Source organism: Tachypleus tridentatus, chromosome 3, assembly GCF_004210375.1.
Source record: "Tachypleus tridentatus isolate NWPU-2018 chromosome 3, ASM421037v1, whole genome shotgun sequence".
In the NCBI taxonomy this organism is placed as follows: domain Eukaryota; kingdom Metazoa; phylum Arthropoda; class Merostomata; order Xiphosura; family Limulidae; genus Tachypleus; species Tachypleus tridentatus.
The window spans coordinates 95,035,304-95,051,002 of NC_134827.1; the positions used below are offsets into that span (position 1 = coordinate 95,035,304).

The 15,699-nt window shown below is 30.5% G+C and overlaps 1 protein-coding gene across 1 annotated transcript in view; it reads right to left on the reverse strand.

Annotated features, from left to right (window-relative positions):
• Positions 1-15,699, reverse strand: part of Tmem131 (Transmembrane protein 131) — a 191,871-nt gene that overhangs the window by 82,021 nt on the left and 94,151 nt on the right. Inside the window, exons 5-10 of the mRNA XM_076492169.1 lie at positions 14,764-14,887; positions 13,838-13,951; positions 9,521-9,643; positions 5,666-5,746; positions 3,980-4,127; positions 1,718-1,836 (exon numbers count right to left, since the gene is read on the reverse strand). Of these exons, the coding sequence (XP_076348284.1) occupies positions 1,718-1,836; positions 3,980-4,127; positions 5,666-5,746; positions 9,521-9,643; positions 13,838-13,951; positions 14,764-14,887 (709 nt within the window). The remainder of the gene's footprint in view (positions 1-1,717; positions 1,837-3,979; positions 4,128-5,665; positions 5,747-9,520; positions 9,644-13,837; positions 13,952-14,763; positions 14,888-15,699) is intronic.

Consider the following 15,699-nt stretch of genomic DNA (forward strand, 5'->3'; position numbering starts at 1 on the left):
TTCTCTTCCACCTACCTAGGGTAAGAATGAAAGTATGACATGGTGAAAAACCACTAAAATGAACACAGTGAGAGTCCACTTCACACTTGTAGGTGTCATAATATTTACCACTGCAATGAGTACTTGCCTCAGAACCATGACAGAATGCCCTCGAACAACTGAACTGCTGGCACTGGAAACATCTGAGAGGATTAGGAATATATGGCCATACATTACAGTTCAGATAACCTGCCCTGACAGTGTAAAATGGACATTATTATGTAAACATCAAAATAAGAACACTGGTAGGCAGCATAATTCCTTTCTTACAAGTGGAGATACTTCACACTGCAGAAACTCCTTGGCTAGAGAAACTAGTGAGGATCTTCATCTTAGGGATATTATTTAAATCCCTCTCAACCATAATTCTTCATGAGAAATTCAAAAAAGCAGGGAGAGTAACCTCAATGGGTGTATCCTTAATGGCCTTCAAATTCAAGAGGAGTTCACTGTGTTTTAAGGTGAATGTTTCCACCAAGATGTCCCCAGAATGTAGCTTCCTGACTGACTTTTAAAAAGCCAGCAAGCCCCTCTAATCTCTTCTGAATACAAAAAGGAGACATTTGCCATAAAGATATGGCAGACAAAGAATGCATTATAAGAAGAGCACAGGTGCAGAATGGGATGAAAATTTCTGTCCAAAATCATCTGGATGTGGTCACTTACAAACACACTGTTTTTTATTATTTGAATTTGCCTTGGGGGATCCATAACATAATGAGAAAATTCAGTGTCCACTGACCCCACCCACCATGGAGTCCTACAAGGGAACAAGAACACTGCAGCAACGCTAAAATTTTGTGAGCATTGTAACCAAACACCAGCATCAAACACAATGTCAACAAAACCTGTTGAGAATGCCCAACTCTGGTAAATGGTTGACCCAAGCCCAATAGGACCAGCTGATTGACGGTGGGAAGCCACTTGTCTACAGGAATTTAAGGCCAAAGCAGTGTGTTGGGGTTGGAACCCTCAAATACCAGAATCCTCTTCTTCCCTTCATGAGTTGCCATGCACATTAAGCACATGAGTGGATGTTCAGATCCCAGAGAAAGTAAAACTGCAAGTACAAAACCTTCTCTGGGAGGTCCCCTCACCATGTACAGAAATCCACTTCAAGGAGCTATGATGTGCATAACCTAACTCTGCAACATAATCGTTCTAGCATAGATGACAATTAAATTGAGGTGCATAGCCAACACCTGGCAGCATTGGAATTGTACATCAGGTCTGAACTAGTAAGAGCTACAATGTCAAGCATGTTCATCACATGATGGACAGGGCAGATCTTCAAAAAGTATACCTGGACACAGAGTGAAATCCACAATGCACTAACAAAAAGGTCCCAGTAAATAAGTAAATAAAAATACAGAAAAAATAAAAAGACTATAGTATAAAGGTAAATGGTGAAAAACTGCAAGCAAAAACAAGCACATCTGTATTGTACTACTGCCAATCAAGAAGTGATCAACAAGTGTAAATGTGGAGAGGGCACTGGTTACAATAGAGGTTGTGACATACTCCTGCTGGTGGAGAGCTACTGCATAATCATTTACATGCAGAAATGGAAAGCTAGTGTTAATCGTGGAAAACGTGTGATGATAAAGGGCAGTACTAATCAAGAAAAGCTATTTTGTGAAAGGAGGTAAGATATCTTACCAGAACATAATGTTCTTACCATTATATGAATATGCTTTTGTCCCGAATTAAGTAGATTGATTGAAAGCATCTTTGGTTCATCTTGACTTCTCATAACTCCAAAATCCATACTTTCTGCTGGTGTGTAAATCCCTGGAGCTAATTTAACAAAATACTCATAACATTATAATCCTTTTAAGCACTGCAAATGTAATAATAAAAAAAAATCAAAACCTCACGTTTTTAAACTTGAAATTTACCTTTCAACCTGTTAACTTTCTCTGTACTTTAGCATCTTTATTACTGTTTTCTCTTAACCTTAGCAATAATTTTTACGTTATGCTGAAACTGTACAATATTTTAAGGACACAGCTGTTTCCTCAAGGCCACAACTATAGAAACTAAATCTTTCATAAATAAGAAATGAGTAGACACTGAATAAAGATTTGTAAGTTAAAGCTAACAGAAACTTCTAATGTAATATTTTAGGATAATTACTTCTTAAACCTTCAACATGCATATATTTCATGGAATAATACACATAAAACAAATCTATTAATTTAAACTCATTTAAAAATATATTTCTTCAAGATTATTACACAAGGGCATAACGTAAAAGTACACGTCCAACAGGAAGTTTTAAACACGTATAAAAAACATTTTCAGCCCTAAAGTATGGTAAACAGTGATAAGTTTTCACAGAATATTAAGTATAGTGTTGTAAAAACAGCAGCAGAAAATATTAAAGAAAAATGCAATAATTCTTTGCTCCTTTATGTTGAACGTATTTATTTTATGGTTCAATATCAGTATCTATACATATATGCATGTTTCAGTACTATTATTTACATTAATTGTTAATAGGCAATTAAAATCAGGTCTATAAAACAATAATTAACTTAATATAAATTAAGCATTAAGAAATTTTATGCAAAATCCATTCTAAATCCCAGTCGTCACCTTAAAAGTCATAATGGATATCATTTGTGGTAACAACACTCAAAAGCATAGGGGATACCTGTCTACCAGACAAAATCCAAACACTTATGTTAAACTAGGCAGTAATTGTGGAAAATCAATTAAGAGTGTAGACTTGAGTGTTTACACCAAAAACAGTTATTCCAATTCCAAAAGCAGAAATAAAATGAAACCACCTAATATTTCTACTGTATGTTATGTATTACTTCCAACATCCACCCTTACAAACGATCTTAAACAGAACTACAAGTCCTACCTTAACAGATCTTACGTAGTTCATACTTCCAACCTTAACTTTACAGTCTTAAATGGTTTCATTTTCCACAATTACTGGCTAGTTTAACATCAGTGTTTGAATTATGTCTGATAGATGGGATATCCCCAATGAATTTGAGAGCTATTACCACAGATATCTGTTATGACTCTAAGATGACAACTGGGATTTAGACTGGATTTTGCAAAAACTTCTTAATGTTTACTCTATTTATATATACATATATAAGTAAACACCATATTTAACTTGTTTTCTCACTTTCACTGTTTCATTACAGTTTAACCAAAGTCATTACATTTAAATACAGTCTGAGTAATGGTGTATCCTAGGAAAAAGCTAAACAAAGGGCCATCTTATAATATCTTTTTCCCAGTAAAATAGACTATGTTTGTTAATGGAATAAGAGAAATACTTGGAGTTAAGTTTGTGTTTGTTTTATGACTCTACTGAAGTAAAAGAAAGATTAAAAGAAATTGACAGGATTATTAAGAAGGTTTAGGATTCATTTTCTGTATGAAGAAAAATCAACCATGAAAAAATTAAAACTCTACAACAAAAATAGCTCACAAAGCCCAAACAGTTTTAGTTTTAACATTTTGTGAAATTAAAAGCCCATTATTTTCACTCACCAAAACAAAGTTTGAAGCGTTTTCTCAGTGTAACTTTCACACAGTTTATAAGCCTTCACAAGTATAAACTTCAAGCTTTAACTTTGTTTCTTAGAGCACACTTTAATGAAAAAACAAGTTTGAGATATTACTGTAAACAAATCAATCTTTTTATCTTTTCATAGTGATTTACCTGTCAGTAAATGTTTACTTTGTAGTAGTGTAGTAAACATTAACTTCATTCAAATGATTTCCAGTACTATAATTGTAGTCGAGACAGTACATTCATCATGTGGAATGTATCTTATAGACTTCTCTTGCTCTCATTCTGTGGCAATACAAGGTTTTAAGGTGTATGCTGAGTCATAAACACCAAATTTTATATATACATATATAAGATACAAATACACACACACACACACATAGGAAGTATTTGGCTAACCTGAGCTAACTTCAACTTCCATGGGTATAATTAAATATTCTTGTTTGCTACTATTAGTTTTTATCCTGATATATGCTGTATGGTTTCTTTCTATTCTGGCTACAAAATTGGCTCTCATCACTGGTTTAGTTTCATATGGAGGAATTTCCTATTTAATAATAATAAAAATAATTTTTGAAAAGTAAGCACAATAAACAGCACATAATAATTTAGAAGATAAACAAAAATTTTCATTAAATATTTACAATGAACTAATGATGAAACCTTACTGGTTTGTTGATTCTTCAAAAACTCAAGAACAAATAAATTTCAACTTCTGATAAAATTTATTCAGCTAGGGTTTAACAACAATGTAATATTTACTCTTCTTGGTCAGAATATGCAAAATGTGATCACAGCTCATGGAAATTGTTAAAAACTTTATCTGTAGCTCCAAAAAATAGAATACTACCACTCGCATGGGATCTTTTAAGTATGAGATACAAGAATGGTGCAAAAGTTAATCACACCTTAGTATATACACATCTAGGGTTAAATTTTATAGTGTTACTTTGTGAAAAATAAGTAGCAGTTCAATTCTACATCATAAATATCATATTTCTTATATACATATAAGAATGCACAAACTACACACTGCATGGCATTAATGCTTCTAAATATGTGAAAAAGAACTGTTACGATGTATGTTAAACACACTAGAATCTGAAATAAAAAACAGCAGATGTTGCTTGACAGGCAAAAAAAATGCTCACTGAAACGTTTTAAATGGTTATAATTTTGTTGACTTTTATAAATATTTTTTAGATAAAAAAAACTGTTATTACAGAGCAAACATGGATATAAGAAGACAAGAGACAGATAATTTACTAAATTACATATAAGTAAGAAAAAGGTTACCTATGAACAGTGAATACTACACCAGAAAATCACAACTGATGAGAGAAAAAATACATTACCACAAAGTTATACAGAACTTTTTGCTTCTATGGAACATTACAATATTAAAGTCCAAAATAAACATCCTCAAACTGTCATCTCAATTCTAATTATAACTTCAAATAACAAGAAGAAAGCCAAGTTTATTTGTTTTGAATTTTGCACAAAGCTATACTAGGGCTATCTGTGCTAGCTGTCCCTAATTTAGCTATGTAAGACTAGGGGAAATGCAGCTAGTCATCACAACCCACCGCCAACTCTCAGGCTACTCTTTTACCAAGGAATAGTGGAATTGGCCATAACATTATGATACTAAACGGCTGAAAGGGCAAGCATGTTTGGTGCAATGGGAATTCGAACCCGTGACCCTCAGATTACGAGTCAAACTCCTTAACCCACCTGGCCATGCCAGGCCTGAAGGCCAAGTTTTTTAAAACAGTTTCACATAATGAAGAATTGTAGAATTACAATGCAAATCAATTCTCAGGTGATCGTACATTCTGACAGGAAACAGCATGTAATTACTTTTTCAACTTTGCCATTAGCTGACTCATTTCATCGCTATTTATAAATGACAGACAGGACTTCAATAAATGATACTGATGATGACCTCCATATCTTAAGTATTTAACCAAAGATATGGGAAAAGTTTGATAGAAATCTTTTCCATTGCTCTTTGTTGACTGTTACAATGAGCATAAGATGTGTACTATATTATCATGTTAGCCTAAACTGTTTGAAAATATTTACCCATAGATATTTTGGAGCTTCTGGTTCTTCTGCTGGAAGTTCTAAATGAAGGTCGCCACCACTAGTATACATTTCTGTCAACTGTGGATGAAACAACAAATTAATACATTAACATAAGAAACAGTCTTTCAAATGCATTTATTTGACCTTTTCTTTCTGATAAAACATTTCTTCAACACCCTTCTAACCTAAAGCTAGCCAAGAGGTCTTAATTTTTGTCATAAAATGCCAAAAAGAGTGTTCTTTTTGTCTACAATAACATATTTTTGATAGACCAATTTTAAACTATACTGACAAAACTAGCACTTAAGAAGTTTTGTTTTTTTCCTTCCAACTGGCTCATGCACAAATTCTTCCTCCTAAACTTCTTGCTGGACTTTTATTTTGATCTTATTTCTTATACACAAATTTGAACAAATATATGTCTACAATAACATATTTTTGATAGACCAATTTAAAACTATACTGACAAAACTAGCACTTAAGAAGTTTTGTTTTTTTCCTTCCAACTGGCTCATGCACAAATTCTTCCTCCTAAACTTCTTGCTGGACTTTTATTTTGATCTTATTTCTTATACACAAATTTGAACAAATATATGTCTCAAGTTTGTAAATCTAGAAACATTAAAATATTTTTTTTCTCAAAGTATTTTAATATGCAATTTACTTTGCCTCTTTTCAACTTTAGTGCTATTGGTTTTTTTTATATATAAATCATACAGAATATAGGCACTTGAAGTTTTGAAACACCTATTCATGGGATAGTAAATTTATTTCTGTACAATGTTTCACCTTTAAGAGCAAGACATAATAATATACAATGTTTAAGATACAGGTATATTTAAATGTTGTATGTGATCATATCTCTAACAGTTGTACAGAAATAAATCTATTATCCCACAGTAGCTGTTTCCAAATTTTACACTCTCCATAGGTTAAGTAAGCACCTCTTTGAAAGCAAAAGGTTATAAGTATATTCAGGCACCAAAATATTTGATAAAATTACATGTGAATATTCTGTTTCTATTTAATTTAGAAGTTTTGCATTTAGCTAACAAGGTAATTTATTACTTCACCAGATCTAAACTTACAAAAAAAAGCTGCTAGTTTTATCAGATAACCAAACCAAATCAATGATAATAGTAAAAATGATAGCATTCTTATACTACAAAATTCTAATAAACAAATTAGGCTTAATTGTTTTTTAAGACTCGTATCTAGATCACTTAAAATCGAACTACATTACCTCTGATTTTTCATCATTTAACAATTTTTTTTATAGTACGTTTACGATTTTGCATAAGAAAAATATTCAGAGTATGTTTTCAGAGTTCTCACTATAAAACAAGTTCAACTGGAGAATCACTGAGGAAAACCCCCAAATTGCTTTTGAGCTTAAGTATCTTTAAGTATTAAATATACTCTCACATGAGGCATTTTCATGGAAAATTTTGACTTATACACAATAAAAGGAAATACACATTTAAAATTTAAAAATAAAGGTAAAATATCTTCTATACCTTGTCTTTGTAAATCACAGAACTAGAACAAACATTAACTGTCTTTGCCTGCTCTACAAAATTTGTTTACACAAAAAGAAAATAAATGTATCTGAATCAAACAATCTTTCAATTTTTTGTATGATAAGAATTGTGAATAGAACTTATTCTTAGGATATAGCATCATCAGCACTTGTTAGTCTGTACAGGAAACTGCCAGAAGGAAACAATCAAATATGTTTATTTCATGGCACATATGTCTGCCGTCTAGTACAACCATACAAAAGACAGATAAGTCAGTCTGGATGAAGAAACGTGATCCAATATTTTTAGTTTTCCATCGGACAGAAGAATAAAAATATAGCTTGACAGAAACATTTAAGCTGGATGGAAAGGAATTGAAAAGGGTATTGAACCAACTTCAGATACAGGCAAAAAGAAATCAATCCCTACACTAAAAAGGCATAATGGGGATTAAAAATGGCCACAGAATAATATTCTTATATAGTCCTCCAATGAAAACGAGGAGCCAGATTCTTAAAAAACTGAGTAGGGTCTTACATTTAATGCTGCATAGCATATAATATATACTAGTAAAATTCATACAGCTCAAAATTTAAATAGAAATATACATAAAAACTTCTTTGTGTACCATTTTTCATTTAAAATTCATGTTCATTACATTTATTACCCATCTTAATAAATTAGAGAGCTGCATAACCATATAATTACATGGACTGAAATTACTTACGTAAAAATAAATCTAAAATCCATACTAAACTATATCTCATTCACGAGAAACTGAGCATTGTATTAACTTCGATTTAAACAATATTTCATAAAAAAAAATTCTTTTTTTTTTGAAGAGCTACAAACTTAAACTCGTTCCAGCAGTTCAATGTGCCCCATTTATTATCCAGCAATTTTTGCCTCTCCCATGAAACTTAAAAATTTCATACATATTTATCCAGAATGCCATCTGAATTTGAAAAACAGTACGTTCATGGTGACATAATGTATTTTATTATAGATGCAGAAACAAATACTTTATCCCTAATATTAATTAGAAACAAGTTAGAGATAAAAGAGATTTGTGATTATCATCATACGTTTTTCTTAAAATTTATAAAACATACATATAAACCACCACAAATGTACTTCTGGTCAGATACTTCAAAATAAGAATTGTAAACAATACAAGGGTACTAAATTTATATCACAATAATCTGACTTTTCATGATCATTTCTAAACATCTAACTGACCAAAAATAATATTTAAATCAGGTAATTAAAGTGAAAAAACTTAAATTTATCAAAACTATTCTAACCTGAAATTGAGAGTTAAAAATACTAAACATTTTTCTCATTATAATATATGGCAAATAATATAATAAAAAAGGTAATAGTACTAACCTGTAGATGTATGCATTGATAACAAAGTTATACCAACCTGTAAGTTCTAATCATGTAAATCTCTACAACTAACCTGTAAATGTATGCATTAACAACAAAATTATACCAACCTGTAAGTTCTGATCATATAAATCTCTACAACTAACCTGTAGATGTATGCATTGATAACAAAGTTATACCAACCTGTAAGTTCTGATCATGTAAATCTAGAACTAACCTGTAGACGTATGCATTGATAACAAAGTTATACCAATCTGTAAGTTCTGATCATCTAAAGCTCAAATACTAACCTGTAGATGTATGCACTGATAACAAAGTTATACTAACCTGTAAGTTCTGATCATGTAAATCTAGAACTAACCTGTAGACGTATACATTGATAACATAAAGTTATACCAACCTGTAAGTTCTGATCATTTAAAGCTCAAGTACTAACCTGTAGATGTATGCATTGATAACAAAGTTATACCAATCTGTAAGTTCTGATCATGTAAATCCAGAACTAACCTGTAGATGTATGCATTCATAACAAAGTTATGCCAACCTGTAAGTTCTGATCATGTAAATCCAGAACTAACCTGTAGATGTATGCATTCATAACAAAGTTATACTAACCTGTAAGTTCTGATCATGTAAATCTCTACAACTAACCTGTAGATGTATGCACTGATAACAAAGTTATGCCAACCTGTAAGTTCTAATCATGTAAATCTCTAGAACTAACCTGTAGACGTATACATTGATAACAAAGTTATACCAACCTGCAAGTTCTAATCATGTAAATCTCTAGAACTAACCTGTAGATGTATGCACTGATAACAAAGTTATACCAACCTGTAAGTTCTGATCATGTAAATCTCTACAACTAACCTGTAGATGTATGCATTGATAACAAAGTTATACCAACCTGTAAGTTCTGATTATGTAAATCTCTAGGACTAACCTGTAGAGGGGAACTATGTGGATTATGCATGTGTATAAGAGGGGAATAACTGCTGTTTAATGGCATTCGGACACCTACAAATGGCCTTAACCTATAAGGGTTGGGAACTCCAACTGCAGTGACCTGAAAAAGATGCAATTTCTACTTAAACTGCATTTCGATACAAATACTGTGGAACAGTAACAAATTTCTAAAAGTATATAAAAGTTAACCTTAATTCAAGCTAATCTAAAGTTATTAATTCAACTACACTTTCAGGGTGACAAAATAAGCTTTTCAACACAATGATGCATTATAAAGGTACTCATGTTTGACAAAACATCTAACTTCTTGTCTAACTCTGGCAGTACATTATAATGACGCATAATTATTTTGTGAATTATGTTCTCACAGTTATGTGAATCATTAATACATTTTTATATTTTCTTGTCATTCCTATTTTTGCAAGAATATTGGTTAAGCCTAAATAACCTTAAAAAGACTCTTTACTGTTATACACATACATTAACAAAATAGTATAAGAGAATTCATACGTAAACAACTTGAACAATGTGATAGAAGTTTACTTCTTTTTAAAATGAAATTTTCATGTTAAATTACCATCATATTTATTGAATTACTTTAAGTTATTTCACAATATGTACAAGAAACCAAACATAATGCCCCACTACACGGATGATAATAATACAATTAGGTTCTTTTCCTTACACCACAGGGACCAAGTTATTATATTTTAGCATTCCTGAGGAATCTAACTTTACTTGAAGAATTTCTTCTATTTAGTTGACTCTACTATCAGGAATGCATGTTCCATCCTTCCTGCCTTAGTTATGACCATTGAAAATAAACATATCACATATATTAAATGCAAAACATTTCACAAGGAAATGCAACTTTACATGAAGGAACGTAACCTTCCTGATAAACTTCCCTTGAGTAATTTTACTTCATTATTTTTATCCCCGCATCAGTTACACCACATAAAGTATCCTCCTGTAACCTGTCTTGACCTTACATTAAGATGCTTCTGGTGTTACAACAAAGTATCTCTTTGTCATAAGAATGATTCTTTTTACAACTGTGATACTGCATGATGTAACACTTTGTAACCTTTCTCGACATTACAAAACACTTCTCCTAACACTTCTAGCATCACAATGAATTAATTCTTTAGTCACTTTTCTTTTCACGTTACTTCAAGAGGGTTCTTTTCACAACTGTGATATTGTATAGTGTAACACTTTGTCAAATATACAAGACAAATCAGCATGTTTTTCCTAGTATCTTTGGCACTACATGAAGTATCACTTTGTCATATTACATAAAATTGTTTCTTTTTACACCTCTAACACTAAATAAGTAACCCCTCATTATTTTTTTTGCATCATATTAAGACGTTTCTCAAGCATTTTGGACACTATAAGAACCATCTCCTTGTTACCTTTTCCATACGAGTCAACATGTTTCTTCAACATCTCAGATACTTTAAAATGTTTTCCTTAAAAAGTTTTATCAAGTGGAAGAAAATATGAAAAGCCAACAGAAACACTATTTCACACTTTAAATATTATAATTTTTAATTAACTTCATCCTAAATTTCATACAATCAGTACAATGGAACTATTTAAGACTTACAAAAAACAACAGATTTATTCATGTATGAATCACCTGTTATAAATATACTATGCAAAATTTTCTAGACTTCTTCCTCCAAACAGTTCTGTATTGTTTTACAGGTTTATAAGCCAGCTTAAGAAAATACTGGGGCCTTAAGTGTTTTATACATATATATAAAACTACGCAGTGTTAGATATATACAACTGTTTTAGTTTAATGCAAGTATTATGAATCAGATATAGTTAGTATAGAAAGTGTGTTAAATTTAGTTATTTTTAACAGTGATAATTTATCAGAGGTTTGTTTATAATAACTGTGTATGAACAGCAAAAATTGAACTACAGAATGTGTGGTTAGTATGGGGTTAAACTGTTGTGAATTGCACTCGTATTATTGTGTAATATTACAAGAGCCTTCCAAATTTTTCTCATGACCTTCAATGAATGTTATTACATCATAGTATTTTGTATTGTGTAAAAAGTTCTAGGTCTCGGTCAGAAATCAGATATACAAAATGTAGTCTGAGTAAGTTAGACAGACATCTAAAACTAGACTGCATGATTGTTAGTTTAGCCACACAAGCATACACTGGTGATTTCTAATGCCAATTATAGATTATATGGTAATAACAGAGTAGAGAAGAATTTATTTTGTTAATTGTGTTCTGAAGTAACTGAACCAGTCTGTGTGAACTCTAACAAAAAGGGATGATTACATCTGGATACCACTGCAATAACCAACAGTGCAACAAACATTTAACTTGTTTTAATACATTATTTTAAAATAAGTAAATTATGTACTGCTTGTTTATTGCTGAAATATATTGCCAACAAGTCACAGGCATCTGCTATAAAAAATCCTGCCTATCCATATACAAAAACCTAACATGCAAGTACTCAAGAAACTTATAGCCAACCAAGTTAAGTGAAAAATCATAACTTATTTTATATATTAAACGAACATATAACCAAAGTAAATATCTAGTATTTTTTAATATTTTTCAAGCAGACTAAATTTCAAGCCTACATAAAAATTAGAACATCATCAGTTTATTTTGTACAATAAAACTTTTAACAGTTATAACTTTATCTTGCAAAGTTTGAAAATCATTAGAGGATGAATAACTTAATTCAGATAATACCGTATTATTGTGTTAACAAGTTACAATGTTTAACTTCTCCAAGCTAGATGCACTTTTCCCTTTTCATAATAAAGGTATCATACTAGCTAACTTTTTAAAACTCAATTGTGTAAAAACAGAAGTCAAATATCAATATATTTTTTACATGATAGATGATATATTCACTGTACTACTATTTGGGGCTAACTAATCTTCACCATATAGTACAAAAATAGATTAAATAAAGCATTGTTAAAAAATTATTAATAGACTCTATTCAATTTCAAAGCTCGTGTTTTTATTTCTATTATTGTGATTGATACAAAAGTAAAAACAAACGTTGAAATTGTTTTCAATTAAAAGTAATAATGCAAATATTTATAATCATATTTACAAATTATATCATTGGTAAACGGCATGCCCACCATTACTTATACAGTCATATCACTTGCATTTTCCCTTATTTTAGTAACAAACATCTTTCTTAAGAAAATTCTAGCTTCAATTTTGCACAAGTCTGTGTTATAACGGTTACAGGTTTGCACTTAACAACAAACATAATAGCAATATTTTAATTACTCGGATAATAGAAATAATAAAAATGGTAAATAACGAGAAACCCTAATATCATTTCATCGACTATTTGAATCAACAAAAACAGTAATAAATGGGAACAATAGTTTCCATTAGTTTATTATTTTTGTGATATTCATCAGTTAACTCTCCAAGCTCTACTAGTTGCCTTTTCTAGATTACATCAAAATGCCTCTTCAACATTTTAGGCACTAAAAGAAGTATTCTCTAATTGTCTTTTCCACATCACATTAAAGTGCTTCTCCAATATCTTTCACAGTACAAGTATTTTCATCACCTTCCTGACTTTATATAAATATACAAATATCAGATTTACACATAGCTGTTTCATTCAACATTTCAACACATTTAACAGTTACATGTAAAAAATAACAAAAAAAACAAGTCTACCCATAAAAATATAGTATTTTTTTAGAAATATTACACTTTCACAATAAACTTTCATAACCACCGATGACTGTAAACAAATAAGATGTACTCCACATTCGTACTTCATTGAAGCTCATAGTTATTTTTTGTCTCACAGTTTGAACAATGGAGAACAAATTTATTGTAATTATTGTAATTTAATTGCAATCAATTAGTTAATTAATTTATAACCTCTGATGAATAAATTTAATCCAGAGAGCACAAGTATGTAAGAGTTATTACATTAATGGGATGAAAATGTAAACTTTGTTTTGAATGACATCAATTATTTAATAAACCTTAGTAGATAATGATAACTGAATAACATTTTATATATATTTTCATCTTTCAATACCATTAAGCTCATACGGATATCCTACTACATTTAACTCAGTGTTTATTTAAACAAAGTGTTGCATATTTTCAGTTTGGTCACTTCTCAAAAAAATGTCACTTTCACTCTTTATACCAGGATTGCCAATTAACAACAATTATATATTGCACATATGCCACATAGTAAAAATAGGATAAAAAATATTAATTATAAAAATTAATGTAATGATAGGTTGGCTCCTTACCAAATATTTAAAAGAACCCACAGAAGTGTGAATAAATAAATTATTTTCAACTGGGCCTTCCTCCCTGGCTAAAAACACTACATCAAATGAAGTGTTCCCACCCGGAGATATCACCTGTACATGAATAGAAAACACTTCCAATTAAAGGTAAGAATAAACTTTCATTACCACTCCAAGTAATAACAACATTTACATACAGTGACACCTATAATAAGGATAAAACTAAAATACAAGATATAAAACTAATTTATTTTCAGATTTTGAAGACTAAGTAAATGGCAAAGTGGGAGAAAAGTCAATTATCTAATACAAAAATAATAATACAGTCAAATAAGAAAGACAGAAAAACATACTTATGAATAACTAATATGTAAAAGTGCAACAAACCACATAATTAGAGTATAAGTTTACACAATCAAGAATGTACAAGAAAACTAGTTGCTTCAAGGCTTAAGAAAAAAACTATTTTAAGCTGATAAATTTAAGTGATGACATGTTTATTCAAATATAAAATAAAACCTTTAGGTTTAACCAAATATTTAAGCAGACATAATAATCTAACCATGTTTCAGCACTGTTAAGCACATAACAAATTACATAAAATACACATACAGCTACACTGATTACAACATATCTCACTTTCAAAAGATTATTTCATGGCCAATTGTGCCAAAAAGCAAAACATCATCACTGCACAAGAACCAAGTTAATCATCTCACATCATACTGAGTATGTCTGTTCAATATTTACAATAAAATAGAATAACATCATTATAAAAGATGTTGGGAAACTATGCACATATATGTACAGTGATACTCAGATTTACAAATAACATTAAAAATTAGCACATTTAAAGTAAGATCATATGTTACTGAATATTCAGAAAACAATAGAGTTGTACTCATTTCCTGGCTTTGCCAACATACCTTTTCTACAAAAAAAGAACAATGAAAGTGGAGCGTACTCCCGGATATAGATAGAAGATGTACACTGGTGTCGGAGCTGGGGTTTCTCACCACCACCTTCTCCATATGAGGCATCCCTACGGGGCTTAATAAAGAAATATGTGACTGCTATATATTCTAATAATCAAATACATAACCCTTTACACACACTCAGAATCCTGTAGTATAATATGTAAGACAAGAGTTACATTTAGAAAATAACGAATTCTGAAAATAGTTTTGCGAAAGAAAACCACGTTATGGCATCAGTGCAACATACTGAAGTATTTTTAAAGATAAAAAATAGTAGGACACTGTTCACACTGAGCTGAAAATTATCAGAACATTACTTATACTTAAGACAGAAAATATCAGGTCACTGTTTATACTGAAGCTAAATAATGTCAGGTCACCACTGATATTGAAGCTAAAAATTTCAGGTCATTGTTTATATTAAAGCTGAAAATATCATGATCTGTTTATACTGTGAAAATATAGAAAAAAAAACATACAGTTAAAATACACTAAACTCATAAGACTTCTAGATATACTGAAATTAGAAGTGTGTCTAATGTTTAACAAACTTTCATATTTACTTGAGGTTTATCATCTGTCATGAATAGTTTTTTTTAATATTTACATACATGCTTTAAAACTAATTTAGATTATCATTTTTAAAGGGAATATAAAAATCTAGACATTCCATTTTATTTTTACCATTTCTAATCAAAGTAATCATTGACATTCATTAAAAATGGGTTTTTCTTGTATAAATATTTATATGAACATAATACATTATGCAGAGAACCATTGTCTTAAAATTTCTTGTATTCTTTGAAGTTCATTTACAGAGTCTATTAAATATACATCAATAGAATACACTTATAATAGCATATTTTAAATGACTAAATAATTTGG